This window comes from Penicillium manginii (genome assembly GCF_028828005.1).
Source record: "Penicillium manginii strain IBT 31320 chromosome Unknown utg000002l:1.0-5564898.0:1.0-5567710.0, whole genome shotgun sequence".
In the NCBI taxonomy this organism is placed as follows: Eukaryota; Fungi; Ascomycota; class Eurotiomycetes; order Eurotiales; family Aspergillaceae; genus Penicillium; species Penicillium manginii.
Genome location: NW_026643103.1, coordinates 1,221,033 through 1,246,816, shown reverse-complemented (window position 1 = coordinate 1,246,816; position 25,784 = coordinate 1,221,033). Strand labels below are relative to the sequence as shown.

General features: G+C 49.6%; 8 protein-coding genes across 8 annotated transcripts; 4 read left to right on the top strand and 4 right to left on the bottom strand.

Annotated features, from left to right (window-relative positions):
* Positions 1–772: 772 nt before the first annotated feature.
* On the top strand, positions 773–4,430 carry N7533_001759 (uncharacterized protein; the record flags this gene model as incomplete). Its single annotated transcript, XM_057098409.1, has 2 exons — positions 773–2,780; positions 2,842–4,430. 2 exons carry the CDS (start codon positions 773–775, stop codon positions 4,428–4,430), a joined length of 3,597 nt encoding a protein of 1,198 aa, XP_056963545.1.
* A 1,254-nt stretch (positions 4,431–5,684) lies between these two features.
* Positions 5,685–7,543, bottom strand: N7533_001758 (uncharacterized protein; the record flags this gene model as incomplete). Its single annotated transcript, XM_057098408.1, has 2 exons — positions 5,685–5,953; positions 6,034–7,543. 2 exons carry the CDS (start codon positions 7,541–7,543, stop codon positions 5,685–5,687), a joined length of 1,779 nt encoding a protein of 592 aa, XP_056963544.1.
* Positions 7,544–10,293: 2,750 nt separating this feature from the next.
* On the bottom strand, positions 10,294–12,575 carry N7533_001757 (uncharacterized protein; the record flags this gene model as incomplete). Its single annotated transcript, XM_057098407.1, has 5 exons — positions 10,294–10,613; positions 10,671–11,436; positions 11,487–11,768; positions 11,839–12,421; positions 12,475–12,575. The coding sequence occupies 5 exons, from the start codon at positions 12,573–12,575 to the stop codon at positions 10,294–10,296; spliced, it is 2,052 nt and encodes a 683-aa protein (XP_056963543.1).
* Positions 12,576–12,748: 173 nt separating this feature from the next.
* N7533_001756 (uncharacterized protein) lies at positions 12,749–14,047 on the bottom strand (the record flags this gene model as incomplete). Its single annotated transcript, XM_057098406.1, has 2 exons — positions 12,749–13,881; positions 13,954–14,047. The coding sequence occupies 2 exons, from the start codon at positions 14,045–14,047 to the stop codon at positions 12,749–12,751; spliced, it is 1,227 nt and encodes a 408-aa protein (XP_056963542.1).
* A 206-nt stretch (positions 14,048–14,253) lies between these two features.
* Positions 14,254–14,843, top strand: N7533_001755 (putative small nuclear ribonucleoprotein SmG; the record flags this gene model as incomplete). Its single annotated transcript, XM_057098405.1, has 4 exons — positions 14,254–14,283; positions 14,359–14,430; positions 14,630–14,704; positions 14,784–14,843. 4 exons carry the CDS (start codon positions 14,254–14,256, stop codon positions 14,841–14,843), a joined length of 237 nt encoding a protein of 78 aa, XP_056963541.1.
* Positions 14,844–15,660: 817 nt separating this feature from the next.
* On the bottom strand, positions 15,661–19,587 carry N7533_001754 (transcription initiation factor TFIID subunit TAF2; the record flags this gene model as incomplete). The annotated part of the gene is made up of 3 exons (XM_057098404.1): positions 15,661–16,806; positions 16,868–17,236; positions 17,290–19,587. 3 exons carry the CDS (start codon positions 19,585–19,587, stop codon positions 15,661–15,663), a joined length of 3,813 nt encoding a protein of 1,270 aa, XP_056963540.1.
* Positions 19,588–20,173: 586 nt separating this feature from the next.
* Positions 20,174–21,811, top strand: N7533_001753 (uncharacterized protein; the record flags this gene model as incomplete). The annotated part of the gene is made up of 6 exons (XM_057098403.1): positions 20,174–20,201; positions 20,284–20,420; positions 20,471–20,596; positions 20,655–20,698; positions 20,759–20,836; positions 20,890–21,811. 6 exons carry the CDS (start codon positions 20,174–20,176, stop codon positions 21,809–21,811), a joined length of 1,335 nt encoding a protein of 444 aa, XP_056963539.1.
* A 1,873-nt stretch (positions 21,812–23,684) lies between these two features.
* On the top strand, positions 23,685–25,003 carry N7533_001752 (wax synthase family protein; the record flags this gene model as incomplete). Its single annotated transcript, XM_057098402.1, has 3 exons — positions 23,685–24,418; positions 24,492–24,817; positions 24,870–25,003. The coding sequence occupies 3 exons, from the start codon at positions 23,685–23,687 to the stop codon at positions 25,001–25,003; spliced, it is 1,194 nt and encodes a 397-aa protein (XP_056963538.1).
* Between the last annotated feature and the right edge of the window lie 781 nt (positions 25,004–25,784).

Genomic DNA, 25,784 nt, shown 5'->3' with positions numbered 1-25,784 from the left:
GCATAAACACCCAACTTTGGGAGCCGGGATGTTCAGGCTGGATGTAGATCCTCATTCAACGGGTATCGACTGTAATCCGACGTAATTCGGGCTGGAATCGGAAGTCTCGGGACATGGTGAAATATGGATACTCGTGAAAAGCTGTGGATAGGATGCTTCGGATGACTGGGATTCCAACCACTCGAGACTTACCACCAGCATGGTTGGTAGAAGTGGAAGAACTGGCATGGATGGGAGACTGGAGAATGGCAGTCGACATCATCCTGGGATCCACCAGGCACGGAAGAGTGGGAATTGGGAGGTTTGATTGGGTGATGACGGGGGAAGAGTGGAGGGAAAGTCTTGGGAAGGTGTGGCTCGGCGTATTTATAGGAGATGTTACCATACATTACACGGACCAAAAATACACTACCAGACACACCACGACACTGCCAGATACCACCAACCACACTGTTACCCCCTTCTCAGGCTCTTCCTTTCCAACAACCCAGTCATTCGTTGATTTCTGTTCTGCGTGAGAGGAGGCTTTGCCCTCGACATGCATCCCACATTCCTTTGCTTTCTTTAGATTGTTCCACACCCACATTCTTTATTTTCTTTTCTCTGACGCGCTGTGGCGCCTCCTGAATTCTTTACTTTTAACCCTTTTTGGCTCGCCCAGTCGCCTCACCTCTCCCACCACCATCACCACACCACAGATTATCACTACCACCACTAGACTCGACTGGTCTCGACTTCACTTTCTTACCTGTCGTCGCCTCCCCCCGACACAATGAGGGCTTCTTCATTGTTAGGGTCCGCGGCGGCCGGTCTGCCCACCCTGCTCCTCGCCTTGTTTTCGCCCATCGCACACGCCCAGTCGTTCGATGCCGTCTCGATTCCCGACCTCGACCTCTCCTCACTGGGCCGTGTGACCATCACCGGTGACTTTGAGGGTGTCTCGCTGTACGAATATGAGGGCCAATCCGAAATTACACAGCGACCTGGATATTCGATTCTCACCCCGCTTCCCAATGGCATCCTGACAAATCTCACCTCCGCCGACGCACAGATCCGTGACATGTGTGCCTTCACCCAAAAGGATGGAACTTTCGCTGGGATTTTTGTCGGTGGAAACTTCTCAAGCTTGGGTGGAGTCGACTCGCCCGGCGCGGCCCTTTTTAACCCCAACTCCAGCAAGGTTACTGCCCTGCCCGGTCTGAAGGGCTCCGTCTCGACTGTGCTTTGCGACCAGGATACCAATCGCGTCTATGTCGGCGGATCATTCACCTACGGAAAGACCAAGAACGCTGTTGCCTGGTCTCCTGACGACGGCTGGACCAAGCTCGCTTTTGATGGCCTCAATGGTCCCGTTGAGTCGATCTTGAAGACCAGCGACGGCCACATTGTGTTTGGTGGATCTTTTGATGGTATCGGTAACTCAACTCACTCGTCGAAGAACACGAAGCAGGTTCTCAACCTGCAGAATGCGACCATCACATCCGACACCGACTCATCCCTCAGCGGCTACTCTGATAACCGAAACATCATCTGCTCGACTAGTGGCAAGGCCGCTGCTGGTCAAACATATCTGCTTCACGACAATGCCCCAGGATTTTGGCGCGCCGACCTTGGTTTCGACTTCTTCCCGACGAAGATTCGCCTCTACAACACTCATCTGGATGGTCGGGGCACTAAAGATTTCCTCTTTCGCGCCCTTCCCGACACTGGTATCATGAACCTGACCTATACCGACGATTCTGGAAATAAACAGTCATGCGATTCCTCCTGCCCGCTTTCATCCAGCACCACCGAGAAATACCGCGACTTCACCCTTGTCAACCCCGTCGGCATGCGTGGATTTGAGATCGAAATTCTTTCATGGTATGGCCAAGGCGCTGGATTGAATGGCATCGAGGTTTTCCAGGACCAGATCGTCACCTATGCTGTCGACAAGTACAACGAGCCATCCTGTGCTGGCATTGAATACGCGGCAAAGTCGGCACACACTGGTTCCTGGACCATCAAGGATGGCGGGTATTTGTCTGCCCAGGTCACCGATTCCACGGCCGACGACACTTCTGTCGTTTTTAAACCCGATATCAAGGAATCGGGCTACTACACCGTCAAGGTCTTCACCCCCGGGTGTACTGAGGACAATACTTGCGCCTCTCGTGCCCAGGTTAACGTGACGGCGACTCTCTCGACCGACTCTGATAAATCTCAGCCTTCCCCCAAGATCATCTCCCAGACCAACAATTACAACAAGTACGATACGTTGAGCGAGTCTTCTGTATATGTTGACGCCGCCAGCGACTCCTTCCGCCCTTCCGTCACCCTTCGGCCCATTGTTGGGCAAGGAGATATCACTGTTGTTGCATCGCGTGTTCAATTTCAACTGGTCAATGGCACTGCCACCTCCGATGACTTAAACGGACTCTACGACTTTGATCCTTCTTCCAAGAACCTCAACACCACCGATCTTGACAAATCAGATATCAACAAGGCTGGCTCGTCGCTCAACCACAACGCCTCGGTTATTACCCTGGCTCAAAATGACGATGTTATCTACGTTGGAGGAAATTTCTCTTACAAGACCATCCACAATATCATGTCCATCACCGATGGCAATGCTACCGCGATGCCGGGCGGTGGTCTGAACTCCCTGGTGCTGTCTACAGCTACTCTTGACAGCACTCTGTATGTTGGAGGTCAGTTCACAGACACTTCTGACGGCGGTGTTGATGGACTCAGCTATGTTGCATCTTACTCCTTCTCTTCCAAGAAGTGGGTCTCCCTGGGTAGTGGTGTCAATGGACGTGTTGATAACATCTACCCCCCTTGAAATGAATGTGTCATCAGCGGTCAACGAGACTACCATTGCCGTGAGCGGTGATTTCAACAAAATCCTTGCCCATGGTGATAGTCCTGCGGTCTTCGTTTCCGGCTTCGCAATTTGGGTTCCTTCTCAGGAGGTCTGGTTGCAGTCTCTCAATGATACCCAGATGGAGTTTGCTGGTCGCCTGTCTGCTGTGACTACCCACAACGACACTTCGCTTCTGGCTGGCAGCCTTGCCACGAATGGATTCAACGCAGGTGGAGCAGTCTCCTTGTCAGAAAGCGATGATGATCTTGATCTGATTCCCTTGCCCATGAAGTTGGAACACCCCAGCACCAAATCTGGGTCTGATGCCAGCCAGGGGGTGATTACCGGCGTCTATGATACCTCCTCCGACCGCAACCTTACCATTCTTGGTGGCCGATTCACCACGACTGCCACCAATGGTTCCACCGTTAACAATGTCGCTTTCCTGAATGGTACCGCAGAGACTCTCACAGGTCTCCCCATGGGCTTGCAAAGTAACTCTTCTATCATCTCCATGCTTGTGCACAATGATACCCTCTACCTCGGTGGAAATATCACAGGAACCATTGGCGGTGAAAATGTGAGCGGCTTGGTGACATACGATTTGGTTAACAACAAGTTCGCAGAGTCCCAACCTTGGTCGCTGAGAGGTCAGACTAACACTGTCAACGCTATCGCTCACCGACCGGGCTCATCTGAAGTCTACGTCGGTGGTGACTTTGTATCAGCTGGAACCCTTCCTTGCAACACTGTCTGTAGGCTGGATGCCTCGGATAACTCTTGGCTATGGCCTTCATCCGATATCAGTGGATCTGTGATTGCTCTCAAATGGGCGAACAAGAAGACGCTGTATGCCGCAGGAGAAATTAACATCAGTGGAAACAAGAGCGCTATTGCCACCTTCAGTACCACGTCTAGCTCTTGGACTTCCTTCCCAGGTTCATCCAAGTCCGAGATTCCGGGCAATATCACTGCATTTTCTCCCGCCAGCGAAGACATCAGCGAGTTCTGGATCGCGGGTTTATCGACCAACGGCTCAGCCTTCATGATGAACTACGATGGCTCCAACTTCAAGTCTCCCGGCAACTTGTTCTCCGAAGGCACCCTCATCCGGGGCATGGAGGTTCTCCCAGTCAACCAGGACCACTCATCTGTTTCTCTCTTGAACAACGACCAGATCCTCCTGATCATGGGTGATCTGATCATCCCGGATTTCGGCAACGCATCTGCAGCGCTCTACAACGGCACCGCAGTCACACCCTTCATCCTGTCTTCCAAATCCGACGGTTCCCCTGGCAGCATGTCCCACCTCTTCTCCGAGAACGAGAATCCCTACTCGAGTGGCAGCGAAAGCCACCACTCAAACGGCATCGTCGTCCTCGTCGCCTTCTGCTGCGCCCTGGGCTGCGTATTCCTCATCGTCGCCGCCGGCGTCATCCTGAACAAGATCCAGCGCCGCCGCCAAGGTTACGCCGCGGCCCCGCAGACCTTCGGCACAGACCGACCTTCAGACATGACCCGTCTGCCACCAGAGTATCTATTCAATTCTCTCGGCCATACGAACCCCACCGCGCCAACAATCTAATGAAAGCATCTCCCTCCCCACTCTCTTGCACAAAACACACGCCCGTCTTGAAACCCCCCCAAGACTTTCCAGTTTTCTTCTTTTTTTTCTTCGGAAGCAACGCCGCTGCTTATACCCCGCCCCTTAATGTTTGTTTACTGCTGTTTTCCGTCGATGTCAACCAGCGCGCACTGCGATACATTTCTCGCGCCGGCCCGTTTCTCCCACCTCTCTTCTTTGGACTGGTTGGGCTCTGATTCGGACCTGGTGGTTTCCCTGTCTGTTTCTTTGAGATGGATTTTTTCTCTTGACGGTTTCGAGATTTCACAATTTCCTCCTTGTGCATATGATATACCTCATACATGTGACACCTGTCCTTTGTAACTTAGTGATTACATTACGTCCTGCCCCGGGGACGTGGATAATACAATGATCTACCGATTATGAAGATATTTGTGCTTGTTCGAGGAAGGTTGGGTGTAGCGGGTAGTTGGTGCTTGGATTGTAGTTTGCTATGTTATGATTGGTAGGATCTGCCAATTTCATTCTAAGGTACTTTATCTAAATTTAGGGTACTGGTATCTTTTTGGGCACTACTAAGTGGACACCCCATTTGGCTATCTGAGCACCCTATCCTGTACAATTAGAAAAGATAAATTGATGAATTGCTGTTTTCTGTTTGTTGATACTTCCAATCTTGTGGATACCCATTCGCTCCTCCCTGAAGAGTGGGAGGACGTCATAGTATACCTAGGTATATCAAATCGGATATCACGGGAATGAGCTCAGAGCCTGAGGCTACCCAATGAGAGCTTGTCCATGTAAATCCGGGTTGTCCACTGGCAGTGGCCCTAGAAAACCAAAGAACCTTGGAACAGGCTTGAAATTATCCGGGTAGGCGGAGAAGAAAGGCTTATAAGCTTCTTGAGATATGTACTATGTTATCATGAAACTTAAATGTTTCAGTTGCCGCATATAAAGCCGTAATAGAAGAGTGCTATCAGCTCAGATTAGAAGTTCCATATTAGACTATTTACTATCTGCCACCAGATATCCAAAATGGAAATTTACGTTCACAACACGTGCACAATATGACACCCACACCGAAAACACTCCGACACTGAAACGGAAAGACACACTCAAACACATACACACACACAGAGAGAGAGGAGGGGGGAGGAAAGGGAGTAAGAGGGAAAGGAAAAAGAAAGAAATCTAGAGGGAAATCAAACTTGAGACCATCGCACAACACTCCGCCCACCAACACAATCAAGCCTATTGAATCCCATGAATCTCACACCACTTCTTCTTGCAAGTTGCATTTCCGAACTGGTAGGAACCCCCATTCACCCATATATGCTCCGATACTTGTTTCCATGGTATTTTTGGGGCTTGGTATGCATGAGATTGCATCTGCTGAATTCGCGCCGAGGTCACTAGTGGCGATACAGAGGCCGGGGTTGTTCTCGTGGATGGGCTGGTGCCCATTGTTGATATGGCGGCGAGATGGGGGCTCGCAGGCTTTTCTGTATATAGCTCGACGCCTTCGCAGAGAAGTTGGATCTAGGATATGCGGTATTAGTATTTGGACATGCTTGTTCTTTTAGGGGAATATAAGATCTACTTTTTGTGCTTGTGGGTAGGGGTGTGTCCGCGGGAAGGAGAGGATAGTCAGTACTAAGTACTGTACTTACGTCTTTGTCTGACCACTTTGGCTTTCTCACTCGTTGGTCCTTGGACTTGGTTAAAGTCCTATATCGGCCGCGGAGGGTTGACTCCGCTTCTGTGAAGCCGCCGATACGTTTTATTTCCTTGTAAGATAAGCCACGCCGCTTGCAATCGACCAGGAAAGTATTGCGGGCGTCGCCGATATGGCGACTGGTCGACTTGACCAAGGAATCTGGACTGGAGATGTGGCTTGTGAAGCTTGAGTTTGGAGTGTTGTGGTCGACTGTCCAACCTTGTTGCTGGACCTCATCATGGAAAGACGTGTTGCCTATGAATGACAACGACGTTGGTGCTGATTTTGCTGATTCTGAATATTGTGCTGAGTAAACTGGGTATTTAGACCCTTGGTATTCATCACCTCTTGGGGAAATAGCTGCATCAAGATCGGCGGGTGGTGAGATTGGGATCTTTTGATCAGGCACATCGGTGCTGCAGGTGGATGAGGCTTGCGTGCCTTTGGAGGTCGACAGGGCTGGAATTGTGGGGAAATGAGTGTAGGGCTGCGCAGACCCTGCGCCCATTACTGGATTGATGAGACCTTCATAGCCCGACCAGTTGTTGTAACAACCCTCCAACATGCTGCTGCCCCATGCCGGATCTTCAGAGCTCCACGGGCGCCATAGATCGACGTCGTTTTGAATGGGCGCCCATGGCTCATCGTTGCGAAGCGGCATTGTCTGGGGCTGCTGAGATATCATTCCTCCAATTGCATGCCCTGGCACATTTACAGAGTGGTATGGGAAAGTGTGATTCATGGGCAAATCGTCGTTTGGTGTGCCCATTCCAAACGAAGCCATCGATAATGGGGTATCGGCACTTTTTGCGACGAGGGATTGGCCCGGACTGATCCATCCCATGTCTGGTGCTGGGAGAGTGTGTGCAAAGCCTACATTAGTCTCTGATGCACTGAGACCTTTGATGCTGTCGATGTCTTTGAAATCAACTTCAGCGTTAGAACCTCCATTGTCAAAGATAGTCGACTGTTCAGCTGGGCCCGGTAGGATGGAATATCGTGAAGAAGCCGTGCTTTTTGAGAGGTTGGCCTTCTCTGACGTGAAGCTCAAAGCCTCAGGGAAGGAATGGAAGCCATTGGAAAGAGGGGTGTATGCCATTGGGGAGAGCTTTTGAGGCTTTTCGTTCTTGCGTTGTAGTGATGGTAATTTTCTCACACTATAGGAGTCAGAGGTGTGTGCTTGCAAAGTATCGTATTTTGATCGAGGGCCAAAAACAGGAAAAGAACTGGCAACAGGAACTGAAGGGTATTGTGCGAAAGGTTCACGGAGTGCAAGCTGGGACGAATTGAGGGAAGAGAACTGGTCTGAGAGATGACCACGATTGGAAGGTAGGTCTTTCTGGAGCGGAAACCAGGTCCCTCTTCCCCCAGAATTATCCAGCACGTCCACCATGATAGTAATGGTAGGATAGAAAATGTGGGGAAAGGTTGGTGTGAAATTTGCCAGTCCTCTCTCTCACACTGGCTCACCGCAACTACTTGTTGATTGATAGATTTGGTCGTACACGGGATATCGCTGGGTGTGGATGACCGTTAAGATATGGGCTCTTTCTTGCGCCCTAGACCCCGGTGTCAGTGCACAACGGCTATACCGTTGGCTGTTCAGGATGCCTGCAGGGAAGATCATGATATCAGCCTATGTCTCATGTGTGTGAGGGTTTTGCCTCCCCGTATAGCATCACGGGTTCACGCTCAGGCGGCATACTTTTCACTGAGTATTCAAAGAAAATTTGTTGACAAATTGATACACAATAGAGCACAGAATGAGTGCTAATTGATTGACTGAAGGGAGTTGGTCTGAGTTCGAGAACTGTGATTCATCCAACGGAGGATATCTCGGCTCGCGGCTGGACGGTTTGATGCAATGCTGTCTCAGATCTGTAGACAATCCGAGTGCTGTAAAAAGCGAAAAAAGCCGATCAAGAAGATAAGTTGGGCCGGAAGGTCTTTCTCCCATTAATATTCAAAGATATCTAGCAAAGAAATAGTACTAGAACTTATGGAAAATATTGCGCCTTTAAGATGGTGAAATCATAGGGGGGTCAATAAACGGCTATCTCCAATGTTATAAATGAGAACGAGCTTTTTCAAGCCCTTGATATGCAGCCTGGTCATTTTCAGCCTCGGGCCGGCCCGTCAAGGAACTCATAACAGTTCCCCGGAGTTTAGACCGTTGGTTCATTCCGAATCGACCAAAAAAAGTGTAGCACAGATCAGTCATCCAGAGTAGACATGGATCGTTACGGAAATGACACCAACCCTAGCCGAACCCAAAGTCTCCGGGTGGATGAGATATCCACTGTTTTGATCCACTTTCCGCATGTTTCAGATCATAATCTTTATGACGTGCAGTAGTGCTTTTTGGTTCCTGGACCTCGGGATCCAATTATGTGTATCTGAGGGGTTTGTAAGACATATCGACGGGTAGAGGAGATGTTCCTTGTCAAAGTTCTTGGTGGCGCCTGAACGAGGGCTTTTTGCCTCCCACCTAGATAAATTTCGACTCAGAAAAAGAATAGAGATCTCCGGGGAAAGTGATATTTTCTGCATGCCTAGTCCATCCTCGATTCATGGAGAACACTCTAATCTCAAGCCGGGCTGTAGCAGCCCCAGCCCACCCTGACAACTGACAACCCACCCGAACCAGATCGACCCAGGCCGTGGAGAAGGCTAGCAAGCCCCGGAATACAATTGCTCAGAATATTGCTCAGCCCCCCGTTCAGGGCTTGGCTCGGCCAGTTTGACAATGCCCATCCTCCACGGATAACTACATAGATAGAGCTTGCTGGAGGGGCTCTCTTTGCTATCCGCTCCAATGGGAAGGGAACGAGGCGCGAACCAACCGCACTGAAAAAGAAATTATAATAGGGCGAGCGGTATGCACAACCAGCGGCTATGAGTTACCAGGATATCTGGAGGTTTGATGACCTGTCTATTTCTATGTAGATGCGTTCTACACAACGGAGACGACGGTTACTTTTCTAATCAATGGTGGAAGAAAGAGGGAAGAATGGAAACTTCAAACTAAACCCAGAGGATCTAAGAATGGGTTGTCTTTGCATACTAAGTTAGGAGGTTGGGAGACCAACAACATAAGAGAGTAGCGAGATCATCACGACACGCCATCAACTTTTCGCTCCATTCATCGGCCGCCCGAAACCCTACCGGACTTCTTTTCCCTGGGATGGGTGAATATACGGATAGCGCCGAAATCAGTAGGATGGGGAACCAGCCTGCAGTAATGCGAACGCGCAACGGCTGCTGTCTGCATCCCAGTCCAGGGAGGGCAGGATAGAGAGATCGTCCATTCAGATATAGTCCGGAAATTTGGTTAGCATGGATACTCATCACCCGTTGATCCACCCACTAAGATGTCTTTGTTGCTTTTAGGCACCATTGCCTCAGGGTTGGTATTATAAACCGACGGGGAGATCTCGCTCGTTGGGACGAGGAGATCGCTTGCATGTGCAGATAATTCCCGGCTGCTGTTATTCGTGTTGCTTTCATTAGGTAAATATGACATTTAACTTGACTTGGGTTAAAACCGAAACAAATCCGGGGAAGCTGGAGATATGGTTTGAATGAATTTGGTATAACATTTAGGAGCCGCTTCCTTCGACCAATGAGAAGGTTGAAAGGGGTGATGATACGATGTTTAAATTCAAATATGTAGCTTGGCGATGAATGTAGGAGCTACTAACTAGTAGGTATTGGCGGTAGGGGCTTAGTATTTCAACTACATAAGCCGATCTTCACGACAGTCGAAAACAGGAGGAAAACGGCGAGAGAGACCTCGAGACTAGAATTCAGTTCCCTGCCCCGCAAATTCCTAGACGAAACTGTTCTAGATGAGAAACATTTCTGCGTACATCCATACATGTAGGTATGCGGTGTCGCGGATATGGGCCCAATGGGTGGTGGGAAAGAGAGACAACTCAACCCGAACCCCGCAGTCTCTGAGAATTTCAAGGGATACTGGAGGTCTCGGGTATCGAGATGGAGGAGTCTAATGAGAAGAGTCGAATTCTTTTGAGAAAAAGCACCATTGAGATCTCGCAATAATTACCACGTGTTACCGAAGTGAAAAGTACAACTCGCCGTCGAGCAACATGATATTGGAGGTCAGGCAACAACGCCTGGCACTCATACAGAATGCCGATTCGCATTTTCATGTGGGAATGAAGGGGGCGTGTGTAAAATCTCCCAACTAGATGATATTCGGAAACCAGACTCCATCGGCGATGGCGAGCTTCCTTGAACAGGTATATGGGTATCTCTTTCCTCGGCGCAAGATGATGAGACGCGTCGATCGAAATTGCTCTCCAAAGAGGGGTTCGGATCCAGGACGATCATCCCCGGCCTAGTAGCAATATTTTTGAGCTGGATGTTTACCTTCCGCTTCTGTCGGCCAGCTGCGGCTCTCCGGGATGCTAGACAATCCAAAAGTCGGTCAACGAAGAGCACTAGAGCCAATCAGAATGTAAGATTAGACACCAGAGGGAGAAACTGAGAAGACAAACCGATGAGAAGAGTCAAGCTGAAGGCATATAATATGATTGGCGAAGTCATAAATGCATGTGCGAGTGGAAAATGGCTTGCGAACGAGACTAGGCTGGCTAGGAAGATGCCGAGAGCAACCCGTGTAGTCACTGATAAAATCTGATATAGCCAGCGTCCATGGCGTCGAGAGAGAAGCAGAAACGCAGTAAAAAGTCCCATCAACAAGCTCGCGACAACGAAAAAGTATATGTAGACGAAGGCGAGAACTTTCATGTACATTTGGAGCAGCTGTTGGTTGTCGAGGAGGCTGATGTCCACCTTTTTTGATGGTATTATATCCATGCTGGAGAACAGGGCAGCCGTCACGTTGCCCATTAGATCATTGAGTAGATCTTCAGTATAATGCAAACTGATAGGCCCAACTTTCGGGCTAGACGTCGGACAAAGCACCTGCTCAGCAAGACTCTCAAGTAGACTTGAAATGGCGGTCCATTCTTGAGTGGCACCTCGGCTAAATGGAATCTCCATGTCTGTGATCGTGCTCCGTATGAGCTCGACTGCTCGTTCTGTACTGGGACGCGGCTCTTCGCATACAAAAGAGAAGGTCTCTGCCAGATATCTCAACTTCAAGGTCACATCAAGTGTCAAGGCTAGAATCTGTGAGCCTTCAAGAAGTAGAATGAGAGCTACATGGAACGGGAAATGAAGCTGTGCCCAAAGCTGTTGGGACAGTTTGCTGAGATTTCGCCGTGGGGATATGTCAAAGTAGACTTGCCACAACAAATACTGCGTTTGGTCAGCGCGGCCTCTCAGGTAGGGGGATCAGGGGAACCCACCACGTTGGCAGTGACACCCAGTATGTGTACAAACGACCACTTGGTCCACCCCCCGGGCCGAACCGTCTTGTTGACAATTCGAGTGATCGAAATAACCCCTTCTCCAATAATTATGAGTGTGAGAAGACCCATTCGTACGTTCAAGTGGGTTTCCTGGAATCCAATTCCGGGGAATAGACAAGAAACCCCCATCACAGTCCACATTTCAACTCCAAACAGAACGAACCAAACGGTCCATATTCTAGCGCGGATATTATAGGCCCATCGGAAAGTGAAGTACATCTGAAAAAGTGTTAGAAACTCCGCTTCATCCCGAGTATACCTTCAACGACCCGAATAGATGCTCACGCACCCCAATGTAAAACATCGTTGTCATCCAAAGCACAGCAGCTGTATACAGTAGCCCTCTTGCAGAACGCTTCATATGTTTGTAGACGAAAAAGGTGTTGATCGTGTACTGAATGGCCAACAGCGAGCGACTTCCGGCGAGAATCAAGCTCAGAGACTGGAAAGCCCAAACATTTTCATCGCGGACACGAGTTGTGAAGCGAGACCCGGCCGAGGCAAACCCAACCATTACACCCAGCTGAAAGGCTTTGCATATTCTTTCAAAGACGGAGTCTCGTGCAAAGCGAATGTCGAACAATGTGACTTGCAACCAGGTAAACCAAATCACCCCGAGAAACCCAATATACGCACCCAGAGCTAAGAAGATAACCATTAGAACAGAATGTTTATTGCGCCAGAAATTCGACGAATTCACACCATTCACATTGTTGATCTCGTGGGTAGCAGTAAACGTGGAGAGATTGGCGACAAAGAACAAGTCGAAGAATAGCTCGATAGGTGTCGCGTCTGAGTGACGGTAGAGGCGGGAAGTGATTCCGGTCTTCTTGATAGGACTGGCAATCCATGATAGACGGGTGTCGTGTACACTGTGTAGCTCACATCAGGGAATGGAATGAGAAGAGCGTATATCTGAACTTACGCTTCCGAATCCGGGATATCGTTGTCCAGATTCGCATTTTTACGCAGAGATTGTCGAAATATAGAAAGATTCCATGAAGGAGGATGCCATGAAGTAGGCATGTTGTATATTGCAAGGGAAGTAAAGAAAACAAAATGAGATTCTCCGTGGGGTATCAAAAGTGGAGAATCTTGACGCCAGAGATGCGTAGGAATGGAAGGCGCAGACAGCAGCCAAGCATCGGCCATAGCCCAATAATTTGGGATGAATATAATACATGCGGCAGGAACAATGATTATACCATAGGTACATCTTCATCATTTGACTCTCCACTGGCTGATGCCGTTATGGGTGCGCCGATGCTTTCTAACCCTCGCGATTGTTCCAGAGCACCAGTTGCTGCACCGTCCGCATCTCCCTCAACACCAGCCTCCTTCTTCAATCGCTCATAGTTTTCGCCCGCTTCCTTGATCATTTTCTGGATTTCAACCTCACGAACAGCGATGTCCGCCTTCTCTTTCCTCAGGTCTTCCATGCGGCTGATCATCTGCGTCTTGGCCGTTTCCATTGTCGCCAGAGACAAGCGAAGTCGCTCGAGGCTGTGTGATAACTTGGGCAAGGAAGTCATCTTGGGAGGCGTCCGAGGACGGTCGATTCCATCTGACCTACTACCGATAGCAGCTTTGGTTTGGGTAGCTTCATAGGCGGCCTTCTCCTCTATATCAGAGTCGTCAGAATCGGAAATTCCTTCGGCATCATTAATAAGCTCGCGCATCGTATCACGATCTTTTCGTTTCTGCTCGCGCTCCGCCTTCTTGCCCAGCGAGATTTTCCCATCCTCCACATATTCGTCAAATCCTTCCGCGAAATCCTCGTCGTCCCGTACCAAGCGCGTGTCAGTATGCTCCTCCTTGTCGCCGCGAGCAACCGCATCCCAGTCATCGTCGTCTCGGGCGGCATTGTCGTCCAACGCAATATAATCCTCCTCGTTCACATTGGCCCCATGCTCTAATGCGAGACGTTGCCGGCGGGCCTTCTTTTCCCGGATCTCGGCCTCGGATGGAATTGCAGATTGTCCTGATACCTTCATGACCTCGCCAAACTTCGCAGCAACATCGACGGTCCGGTCTTTTTCGTCGTCCGTGCTGACCTTGGGCGTGGAGGGGGTTGAGTCGCGGAGTTCTTTCAGGTAGTCGTGGCTATAACTCGGTCGATCTGAATCCTGCGAGACTCGTGGAGCAGCTGATGAATCTAATGTTCGTTGCACAGCGCTTCTTTCCATCGCTTTGCGGCCAAGGCCATGTCGCTTTGGAATGACTACCCCGCTGTCTTGGTCGTCATCGTCCGCCATTGAGGTCTCGCCAAAGGACAGGTTCAATTTGGATTTTTGCTTCGCTTTCGGGCGTATAGGTCGCTTGACAACGGGCTCTGCATTGAAAGCATAGTTAGAAGCTGCATCAAAGGACTTCACGCCTGTAGAGGAAGAATATAGAAACAAACCCGGCGCCGCGCCCACTCCATTCCCCTCTCCCTCGTCCTCCTCATCGCCACCGATTTTGCGGGGCTTTCTGCGGTTGGCGAACTTAGAGCTCATACTTTCGGTGAAGAGATTGCGACATGCAACAAGTAGAGAAAAAGAAAAAGAGACTCTGCAGTTGAGGCGAGAATGTCTTGAAGCTGCGCGGAGAGCTCTTATCGCATATCGGGAACATCATTTCTCCGGGCGGCCACCTCCAACCAGCGCGAACCTTTTCGATAGAGCAACCTCCGAAAGCCAAACCACATCCCCATTCGCCCAAGATGCCTCAAGCTCAGCCTGAATTGAAGAAGGTGAGTGATCTCTCTGCTGCGCCTATATGCATACTATGAGCTTGTCCCCCACTGACCTTCTCCTTTTTGTTCTAGTACATGGAGAAGCGGGTCTTCTGCCAACTCAACGGAAACCGCAAAGTTATTGGTCTCCTCCGTGGTTACGATGTACGTGTCGCCCCTATCTAGCGCCCTCCCGGTCCCAATTGAATACGTGCCGTGCGAATCGCGAAGCTATTGCTGCACCACCGCTGCCCGATACGGTGACGACAGCAGCGCAGCACATGACACAGCAAAGCACTGCACAGCATGACATCTGGGGCGGGCCTACGCAACAGACGAACAGGACTGATTTGGTGACTTATAGGTTTTCATGAACATTGTTCTGGACGAGGCTTTCGAGGAGAAGGCTGGTGGTGAGAAGGTCTCCATCGGAATGGTGGTATGTATTCGATAGCTCCCACGAACGTCGTCGCGTGAACACGAGACCCCATTTGCTGATCAGCTGTTCATGCCCACAGGTCATTCGCGGAAATTCTGTCGTCATGATCGAGGCGCTCGAGCGGATAAGCGACAAATAAACATATCGGATATGTGATCTATGATATGACATTGATTTTCGAGGACTCGCGAGGCAACAAAAGTTGGGCTTGAACTTCGAAACCTCTGCCTTGCCAGCGGCTGGCCGGGGAAAACCATAATGATACTGGGAGTTTCTGGATCTGTTGCTGCATGGGGACAATAAACCTTTTTCTGTTATTACTCTTCTTCTTTTCGCCTGTCTGCTTGTCCACCTTAGCCGTAGGCATCTTATTATTCGACCACTATGAGATCTGCCAGAGCTTGAATTTCCTTTGATGCGAGTGTGAGTACCACTTTCACGAAATCGGAAGGTACCTTTGTCGCAAATTTAACTGTAGCCTTGGGCACACTTCTCATTCACAAAGGGTCTTGTAGTCCTGCGCATTTTGTGAAAGTTTGTTTATTTACTATTCCGTATAAAATAATACTTGCTGTCAATTTCCACTCCCATTGCCTCAATTATCCGATATTCACCTTTACGAAATTGGGGACTCGCTGTTCTGAAAAGAGGACGAGATTATTTACACTTGGGCCGAGGTCATCTGGAGGCTCATTATCGTCATGCTATTGCACCGCACTGGGAATTTCACGCAGGTCTTACGCCTAACTTGTTGAATGTTAATAGAGGGAAAAAATGGAAAGCATTGGATGTGGTATTAATCTCTCTAAGTGCATCGCCGTCCTTCAAATTCACGCCTAAAGCCATGCTTGTGTGTTCCTTCCCCCGCCGAACAAAATAACTGTAAAAGAAGAGCAAAGGAAAAGTAGAGGTAGAATACATAGGAGCGGACGAAGTGCGTGTAGGTAGGCATTGATTTATTTGGGCTTTGGCCCGAATTTCAGCTTCAGCTTTAGTCCGCCTCCACTCGCCGGTGTCGAGGGCGTTGTCGCGACGGGTGTACTGATTTTCGGCGTGCCTGTGCCTGTGCCCGCCCCGGCGCCCGCGCTGGGTGTACTGGGCACGGGCTTGGGAATGTGGAGCTTCGCAAGGCCCATAGAGGAGGGCGTGCTGGGGCTGGGCCCGGGACCGTTTTCCTTTTTGACTTGCTTGAAGGTAATGCGCGGGGCGGGAGGGGGCATGCCGTTCTCTTCGCGCTTGCGCTTGGAGTCCTTGGGGGGTACGAGACTTGTGCGGACACGGCTGGATCGACTGAACTTCAGCTTTCCGTTGCCTAGATTCTCGACCTTCCAGTAGCGCGGAAGTGGGATTTGAGCCATCTTGGTTTTGACCGGGTCGAAAAGGACGCGGCAGATGTCAACTAGCTCTGCGATTTCCAGGATGCCGAGGACCGGGGAATTGCATGCTGCCCACATGTATTCTTTCATGGATGGGTCTTGGCCGATTTCCTTTTTTAGGGCTTCGAGGGCACCGGAGACGGTTTGTCGGCGGGCAAGATCGGCTTGGCGGATCTCGGTCGATGATTCTTGTTCGATGATCAGACCGCCGCCTGTCTGAGTATTCTCTGGCTCTTGGGGCCGACCGAAGGCGATTTGAGCCAAGGCACGGCCAAATATCCTCTGGCTGTGATGGCGGACGTAAGCTGAGGAGTCACTTGTCATTGTATAGATAAGCCAGCGAAGGAGCTCTTGCTTTTGGGAGATGTCCAAATCGACTAGACATTCGAATGCTTGTAACCGAAGAAGGTCATATGTGCCGGCTCGTGTATAGGGAATGAAGCGCATAATGTCCACCTCCTGGATTTTGGCTTTCATGAGCTGCATCTGGCACTGCAGGGCAGCACGAGAGTATATATTTTGGAATGAGCTAGACCACTCATCCATGCGTCTGTAGCGGTCGAACTCTGCTATCGTGTCTTTTTCTAACTGCTCTTCGGCTTGGTTTTCCAAGACACGCTCCATATCGAAATGGGCTAGCTCCTCGTCCGAACGCGCTTCGTTTCGTCCCAGCATGGCGTGGCACAGTGAGCGCATTAGGGAAGCAACGTAGAAGTTATCCGAAAACTTTCACAAAATTAGCATGATGGACCTTGATGATACGAGCACAGGTACTGAGGGTACTTACGGCATTGTTCGAGTTATCGTTGAATTTAAGCTTGTCGAACAAAAAGCGCTTCACTCTTAGAGGAGTCTTCCCGCTGTTATCGCGTACCTTGGAGATGGCCTCGGGAATTTCTTGTTGCAGAATGTATGCAGCCCGATCCTCAAAATTGTTAGAACGAGTCATCGGGGACCCCGGCAGACAGAAAAGCTCTTGGAATGCAGTTTCAAGATGATAGAGACCAATCCAATCCACGTCATCCTTGGCGTGCCTTATTAACGACCTCGCGGCTGTCACTCGGATCCCATGGAAGTAACGACTATCCATGAGTGTGCGAGCAAAAATCGACGATATCAACTTGTGCTCGCGTTGGGCTGCCATGTACTGTAGAGACTGTTTCGAGTTAGTAGTGGCCAAATAACTACCTTGGGGGCAGAGAAGCTTACCTCCAACTGCGCGACAACATCCCTATCTTGTTGCAGTTGCGACAGATACATGTAACCAGGCATGCCCAGGGACAACTTGCAAATCCATTCGAAATCAGCATCCATGCGAATCCACTCGTAGGACTCTTGACCCATTCTCTCTTCGTCCTCTTTTGTCCAATCGGTGAGGCGCCAGGCCTCTATCTCCTCTTCGGTTTGTAAGACATCGCCCAGACAATAGAGGAGCACTTCTTCTTGGGCCTCCGCTTCACCTGATGCCACAGCGCGTTCTCTTTGTTTCTTGTTTCGCTTGAGACGCTTATATTTTGTGTTGTAGGGGATGTCGAACTTTGTTACACCCTCTTTGATCTCAACAATATGCTCGTATGGTGTACCATCAGCCTCGTGGATACGCAGAGTCATGGAACCAGTGAAGACCGGCTGGGGGTGACCGGCATAGACATGCCGGACTTCCTCCTTCAAATCCCGGAGGAAAGCATTTTCGTCCAGATCCCGCGCGACCGTTTGATCTGGTTGAACTTGAACTTGTCTGATCATCATTTCAACAACAAGCTTTTTCTTGTTGAATCGCTGTGTGGCTTGGAAGCGTGGGCATCCGGCACCATAAATCCACTGCTGGAAAAAGACGTCCAACTTGGAGTGGCCGAGTCGCTCACAAAGCTTTTGGAATAGAGAAGAAGTCACCGCACCATTGGGGATGTCACCCATGCGCGAGTTGAGAAAAAGACGAGAGATAATCCGAGACATAGTGGCCTTACCACTTGCCTTGGTGAGACGGCGATCAAGGATGAACAGGACCAACGGCGCCTTTAAAGCGATGAAACGATACTCGGAGGCGTCGATCTTGAGGAAGGTTCCCATATCGTATATAGACGGACGCTCATAGTCTAATTCGCACGTCTTATCAGACATCTGTTTCAGTCGGAATCGGTATTCGTTGGTGCCGCACAGCTTTTTCATGAATGTGTCTGTGATATACCACGCTATACCAACAGTGACCCAGGTATCAGCCGGCTCATTGGGAACGATGTTGATGCCGGTCCACTGGCAAGCCAATGTATGCACCAAAGCTCGGGTGCAATCGTACATTGGGTCAATGATCGTCTCCGGGAATAATAGGTGACTGCTGCAGATCGCCATGCACGCCACGGGAAGCGTTTCCGTGGGGACATCATCCACAAAACATAGCTTGTAGCTCGAAAATGGATACGATCCATAAGACAACGAGAAGAAATCAATAGCTTGGGCCATGGGGAAGCTGGTGTTTTCGACTTCGGAGCCCCTTCCTGGCAAGCAGAAAGCGTGCACAGGAATGGCGTTTGTACCGAGTTGCTCATCTTGATCACTTTCACGGAAGTCTGCCAGATTCACATATTCAAAGGGGCCAACCGCGAAGCCAATCTGCTGTGCCGACAGAGGCCAGAAGCAGGAGAATGAAACTGTCTTTCTGGTAGGGTCCTTCGGGTCCACGATATCATCAGTCAATTCCCCCGAGCAAACAACCGACATGTCCAGTCCTTCATCGTCGGCGGAAAGAGGTCGGTTTGGATTACGTGATCGAGAAGGCGTGGTTGAATTTGAACCTGTTTTGCGGTTGAACACATCGCCAAGTGAGGCGGGGCATGAAATGGAGACGTCCCAAGTACATCGGGACAGAGGGTCATCCACACATGGGAATAAAGGGCAACCGACTCCTGTTTCTAGCGAGTTCGTCGTGTATGCGTGCGGATACCGACGGTCCCCGCTATCAATACCAACAAATTGGAGACCATCCCGAATTTTCTCAATGATGAACTCGATAGTCACGGTCAACTCCTTGAACTGCGTGCGGTTCACTTCGAGTGGTCTGCCTCCTGATGGTCCATCTACTTCGCTCCCTATGCCCTGCAGTGTGATTTGTTCCTGAGCTTCAGCTTTGCTGAGCTCCCTTATCCGGACGCCTTTGGGAATGGTGACTTCTAGCTCTGGGTATGTGGGGGTCTTCAAAAGCGCGTCGATATTAGGTAAGAGTTTTTGATGATATTGCGGTCCGTAAAGGTTGAGATTCTCGTAAGGGTCGGCATATTTGGTCGTAGCGATAACATTGTTCACGGTCGATCGTTTGATCTCGCCTTGTCGGAAATTCAATCGGAATGCCGTCAGCTCTTTTTTGTGAGGTAAAATCGTGATCTCTGTCTTTCCCTTGATACTCTTCGAAAGGAAGTCAATCTCTAACTCAACCTTCTGGTTGGCAACGCTGAAATCTCGATCCACCGGGACTGCCACCGTCGCGGTGGGCGTTTCAACCACGCCCGGCATGGGGAAGTCCTCAGTATGGAGAAGCGCGAAGGGCGCAGTGGGGCGTCATGTCCATTCAGGTTGAGTAGATGAGCATATCCGGTGCGACAGAAATAGAGATGGGGGCGAGTTCAAGGTGGGTTGGAGGCGCAGTGAGTGTTAAAGATGCGCGCGACGAGCTGGTTTGCGAAGGGCAGCGGGTGGGGGAGGAGGAGAGGAATCGTTCTGAGGATCGAAGACTGGTAATATGAAGAGGAAGAGACAGAGAACAACAGAATCAAGGGTCCAAGTCCAGTCCAAGACTCGTCAGTTCAACGTGGAGAAAGGCAAGCTCAACCCGCAACCTTTTGGCAAGTGGAGTCGCGCGTTGCGGTTCCACGTGACTTGCGGGCGGAAAATCCCTGAGACATTCCAATCTCCTCGTCCTTTTCTTCGCTATTTTTGGGTCTGCTTTTCGATTTGGGTGCGCTTTGGTCTGGAATTGTGCCCCTATTTACTGCTGCCTGATTTTCGCCGTCCTTTTCTTGCTCCGGTGCCGACATATACCCTCCTACTCCATTCTGTACCTGACAAGAGTACTCACGCGACACGCGGCTCAACTTTCACCATGGACGCGATTATCAGAATGGTCCGAGGTTAGTGACTGAAGAATGCCCTGGGATCTCATCTTCAATGGATTGTGAACTGATTTGTGTGGTTTTCACCCCCCGCCTGCAGAGACCCAAGAAGGACTTTCCGACGAGGCTCTCATGCCCCTGAAGTCTTACAAGTATTCCAGCGTGGACAAGTCATTCATTTCCAACTACATTCTGCGACACTACGTACGATTTCCCGAGATTCTTTCGATTTGGATGGTATATAATTAGCGGGGCTGTCACTGACTTGTTTCGCGACGGGATTATAGTGGAATGCCTTCGTTGAGCTCTTGCCCATGTGGCTTGCACCGAACATGGTCACTCTTCTCGGCTTTTTCTTCATCATCGGCAACGTCTTCTTGATCTGCCTCATTATGCCCGATATGGTTGGACCGGTAAGAGAGTCCCCACTGCCCGATAGGGATGGACATGTGCTAAACTTTGGACATTTAGGGCCCGTGGTGGTTATACATCAGCTTTGCGATTGGTGTCTGGATGTCAGTGTCTCCCTTTCCATTATGCGCCACACCCGACAGGAACTGATAGAAAATAAACAGGTACTCGACTCTGGACAATGTGGATGGCAAGCAAGCACGCCGTACCGGAACTTCCAGCGGGCTGGGAGAATTGTTTGAGTTCGTACCGCCTCCAGACAAGCCATGGGAATCCAATGCTAATCGCACCACAGTCACGGAATCGACTCGCTGAACTGCGCTCTTGCCAGTCTCCTGGAGACTGCGGCTATGGGTTTGGGTGCTTCCCACCTGGGTGCCTGGACCGCCCTGGTGCCTTGTCTCGCCATGTACTTCTCGACCTGGGAGACCTTCCACACTCACACCCTGTACTTGGGCTACTTCAATGGCCCGACTGAGGGTCTTCTCATTTGCATCTCGATCATGCTCGCCTCCGGTATCTGGGGCCCCGGTATTTGGAGCCAACCCATCACCGATCTTATCAACATCCCCGCTATCTTCGGCGATAACTCCGTCAAGGACCTGTGGATCCCCATTCTACTTGGCGGCTTCTTCTTCGCCCACCTTCCCGGATGTGTCTACAACGTCTATGTGGCCCGCCGTAAGCAAGGCCTGCCTTTCACCCCTCTGTTGAAGGAGTGGATTCCCATGATCGGCTTTACCCTCTGCTGCATGCTTTGGATGTTCTCCCCCTACTCTGGTATCCTCGCCGAGAACCACCTGGTTCTGTTCTGCGTGACTATCTCTTTCGTCTTCGGCCGCATGACCACCATGATCATTCTGGCCCATCTCCTGAAGCAGGACTTCCCCTACTGGACTGTTCTGCAGGCTCCCCTGGTCCTTGGTGCCTTCCTGGTCAACTTGCCCCGCATTGGTATTCCTTTCCCCATGTGGCTTGAGCTGTGGTACCTGCGCCTCTTCTTCCTGTTCTCTCTCGTCCTGTACAGCTACTGGGCTGTCCTGGTCATCAACCGCATCACCACCTTCCTGGGCATCAACTGTCTCACCATCCGCAAGGACCGTGGCGCCGAGCGCGACCGTGCCTACCGCGAATTCGGCGAGTCCGGTCTCCCTCTGAACGCTGGTCGTGACAGCATTCAGATCGAGGACGAGGATGATGGGTTCAAGAGCCACTAAATTTCTCTTCTAAACTCTAACTTCACGGAGAAATGTGATTCTCATTCTCCTATGGAAAAGGTGCTAATTGTGTCCACCTTCACTTTTCCCCAACTGTATGACAGACGTTTGCACGTGCACGTGCCATCCGTCATACATCGTTCTTCACATACCATACCATTGTAATTATGATTACAGCCTCCGATGATGTCCTGATGCTTCATAGCTTGACTTGACTTGACTTGATTAACCCGCTTGCGGGCAGCATTCACATTCACGTATTGCATTTTCTTTCAGGATGGGAACGGGTGGTTTTTTTTCGCCTGCACATATGTACTTATCAAAAATCAGTTTTCTGCATCTTCACATTATGATACTATAGAATAGACTCGATCATCAATTTGGATTTTCATCCTTGTCTATTCACGCTATGCTCTTTAAGGAGTCTGAGATCCCGATTCGAATGAAAGAGGAAAATAGTACATGCCCTCGTCTTGTAAGCACAGCTCGTCGAGTATCGAGCTGAGCAGCAACATCCATGGATAAATTTCACCTGCTAGGCCTATTTCAGGATTTCTCCCGACGGTTCTTCCAGGGTCTTCGAATTGGTGCTGGCTTAGAATCTACGAGCAGAAGAGCTTTCAAAGACGACTCGGAAGAGAGTCGACTGTCTGCCCGGGTCGAAGAAATAGTGAGAGAAATCAAATATAGCGTGTGTCCAAACTAACTTTAATTACAAATACAAACTATCAAAGAGAATACTGCAAAATCCTTTAAAGCTGATTACTCAATCAGAATCTACGTAATCTCCGTATAATCTATCTCAGTTGTACTTATATCCCTATAGGTACTATATTCTATTCCTAACTCTTAGTTATCTAGAGGGTGTACCCTAATACCTGCTTTCTTTTCAGGGTATTACTTACTTTTCTAGTATAGATATTTTAGCTCTTAGAAAAAACCACACACCTACACTATTAATAATATAATTGATTAATATATTTCGTGGTCTTGCAATCATTATTCTATATTTAAGATAGTCACCGCGAATGAAGAAGATATATATTTAGCTCGTCCTAATAACCCTAATCAGAATAAGACTTCTCTGTAAACTCGATAAGGACTAAGTAGTAGAATCTACCCGATCAGATATTTAGGTATATTATTAGTTACTGAGATATTTAGCACTGCTAGATACCTAGGTACCTACCTACTCAGTTACCTACTCAAAGACGAGAAAGCAGAATTATGGCCTCCTACTGTAGTTCATGGTAATACACATACAGTACCTTCTCTAAATAGACAGAATAGGGTGTTCAGATAGCCAAAGGAGGTGTCCACTTAGTAGTGCCCATAACTTCTCAGACTCATTACTAGTACTAGTAGTGAGTCTGAGAAGTTAAAGTTCCACACTGAGAATACTTATGATTTTCTTCAAGTTGACATCTTCAAGTTCTTCCTCGCGGCACATTATCTTAGCATCTCTCATACTTCCGAAAAGGCCTAAATTTACGATCACGACGTGGCCTGGAAGACGCGAAAAACGCGCTAGGACACTAGCTTGGGCCCCCATCCCTACCTATGGATAGCCCCAGGTTGACAGCTCCCTGGTTCAGTAGAAAGACCCAAGCTAAGAATAGCCACCACTCTCATACCCATAAAATCTAAACCTCAAAATTTCCCCGCATCCACGTGTTCAAGAAAGGATGGATAAATTCAGGATGTGGCGTATCCAAAAGTGGTTCTATCGGGCGCTAAGCATTCCCAAGGGTAAGCCCCCCTGACCCGCTCAGTCAGCGATCCGACTCGTATGATAGAAAATTATTTATTGTCTTCTCCCCAGACTGCGCATCTTCAACTCACCCAAAGGTCCCTACAAAGGCCGTTAATCAAGATGGAGCTCAACTGGGAATTGATCGATCTGATATGCAGCGTCATTGTCCAGAATATTATCATTGGGACCTTGCTGATTGCGACGCCAAAGCGCTCACCGTATCGCTTCCTTGCCATCCCCATTCTGATATGGAACGCTAGCCGATTTGCACGTCCGCTGGACTTCTCCGTGTACATTCGGACAAATGCAGTGAGTTGTCTTGTGGTCGCCGTGATCACGGCCATCAATGTCTTGCTCATCAACCCGCTCGATGAGCGCGACCTTGCACGCGAAATGCCCACCACGTTTTTCAGGTCGGGCCATTTTTATTACGTCTTTGAGATCCTCTCATTCACTCGTGGCATCAAGACCCCACGTCAAGTGAAGAATTTGCCTGCCCAGCCTGCGTTCTATGATCGCTATGGCGGGAAGATCCCGGTCGGTCGCTATCTGCTGAGACAGTTGGCTATCATGGCCTGGCAGTTTATGGTCATTGATATTTTCCAAACTTTGAGCGGCCAGATGGCTTCAGAGGCTGGATTACAGGAGATTGAGTACAATGTCCCAATGGAAAAATGGATTGAGCGTGCTATTGCGCACAATATCACCTGGTTCCTCGTTGGCCGACTTATTATCGATTGCTCCTTCAGACTCTCTTCAATCGTATTTGTGAGTCTGGGTCTTGATGAGCCGTCGAACTGGCTACCCGTATTTGGCCGTATGAAAGACGCGTATTCTCTGCGCAACTTTTGGGGGTGAGTTTGAGCTTCCTTTCCCTCTTGAGAGGGCGAGAAAAAAAGGAAATCTTCTGCTGACATGTTTGTTTAGTAAATTCTGGCACCAGATGTTGCGCCAGCCTTTCACCACCATGAGTAATTTTCTCGCGCGCGATGTCTTGCATCTCCCAAGGCCATCCATTCTCGAGCGGTATACGAATACATTCATCGTCTTCTTCTTATCTGGCGTGATGCATTTCATCCTCGATATCGTGGCCGATATCCCGTGGGAACTTTCGGGCGCAATGCACTTCTTCTTATCATTTGTTTTGGGAATAATGATCGAGGATGGCGTGCAAGCCTTGTGGAAACGAGTTTCACCCCCGCAGATATCTAAAGACGGGGAGGTTGTCACTCCTCTGTGGAAGAAAGTTGTTGGTATGGTTTGGGTGTTTGCTTGGCTTGGTTTTTTTTTCGACGCCGTACACAGAGCGCTTGGCGCAATTACCTCGCACTGACCTTGTGCCACTCAGTGTTGTGAGCAAGCTTGGAATCGAAACGGGAGGAGGATTGGCGTGTGTCGGCGCTCTACTGTTGTGGTTTACCGTGGCGCCGGAAGTGTGAGCATATTATGAAATGTGAGATGATGTAGATAGTTGCACCTTTTAAAACTACAATCGAAGATAGATAACTTCGAGTTGTAAAGAATGTAAACCCTTTATTGAAGTGGGCTCTGATTGGCTGATATCTAAGTATGAGATATGTTAGCGCCTGAGAAATTAGGCGCAAAGTTCTTCTACTCCGGCACCCTCGTCTGAACTCCGCTCAGCTCCGACAACTCCCACCGGCTTCCACTCGTCCACTCTAACTTTGAAGTGAGCCTTGCAGCTGCAAGGAGACTCAGACCTAGCCATGAAAAATTCACGATATGCTTCCTCCCGACAAAAAGCTTGCCAAAATTGCTCCGCCTCGAAAGCCAAATGCGATCGGGTGGCGGGACGGTGCAATCGATGTACGAGACGCGGTCTGAACTGCACATACCCTCGATCGCACACCGTGGAGGGCTCAACAGAACATACAACTTCTCTCAATATCCATGGCGGACCCTGCAGTCCCGCATCCTTGACGGACTCTATGGGTACAGGCTTTGGAGATGAGATACCGTCCCTGATTGAAAGTACACGCCTCTCTGGTTTCACACCGGCAGGCCCAACAGGCAATGCCATGATGCCCGCAAGCGTTCCTGACTCACCAGGGACACTTTTCCTGTCTTCGGGGCGAACTGCCATTGCTCCCGTTACCTTCACCAGCACAAATCTACCGAGAAATGCTCGAGATGGAGTAGATATTCTGAACTTCTCAGGATTGGACCTCATATGTCCAATTGATGTGGACGGGATCACAT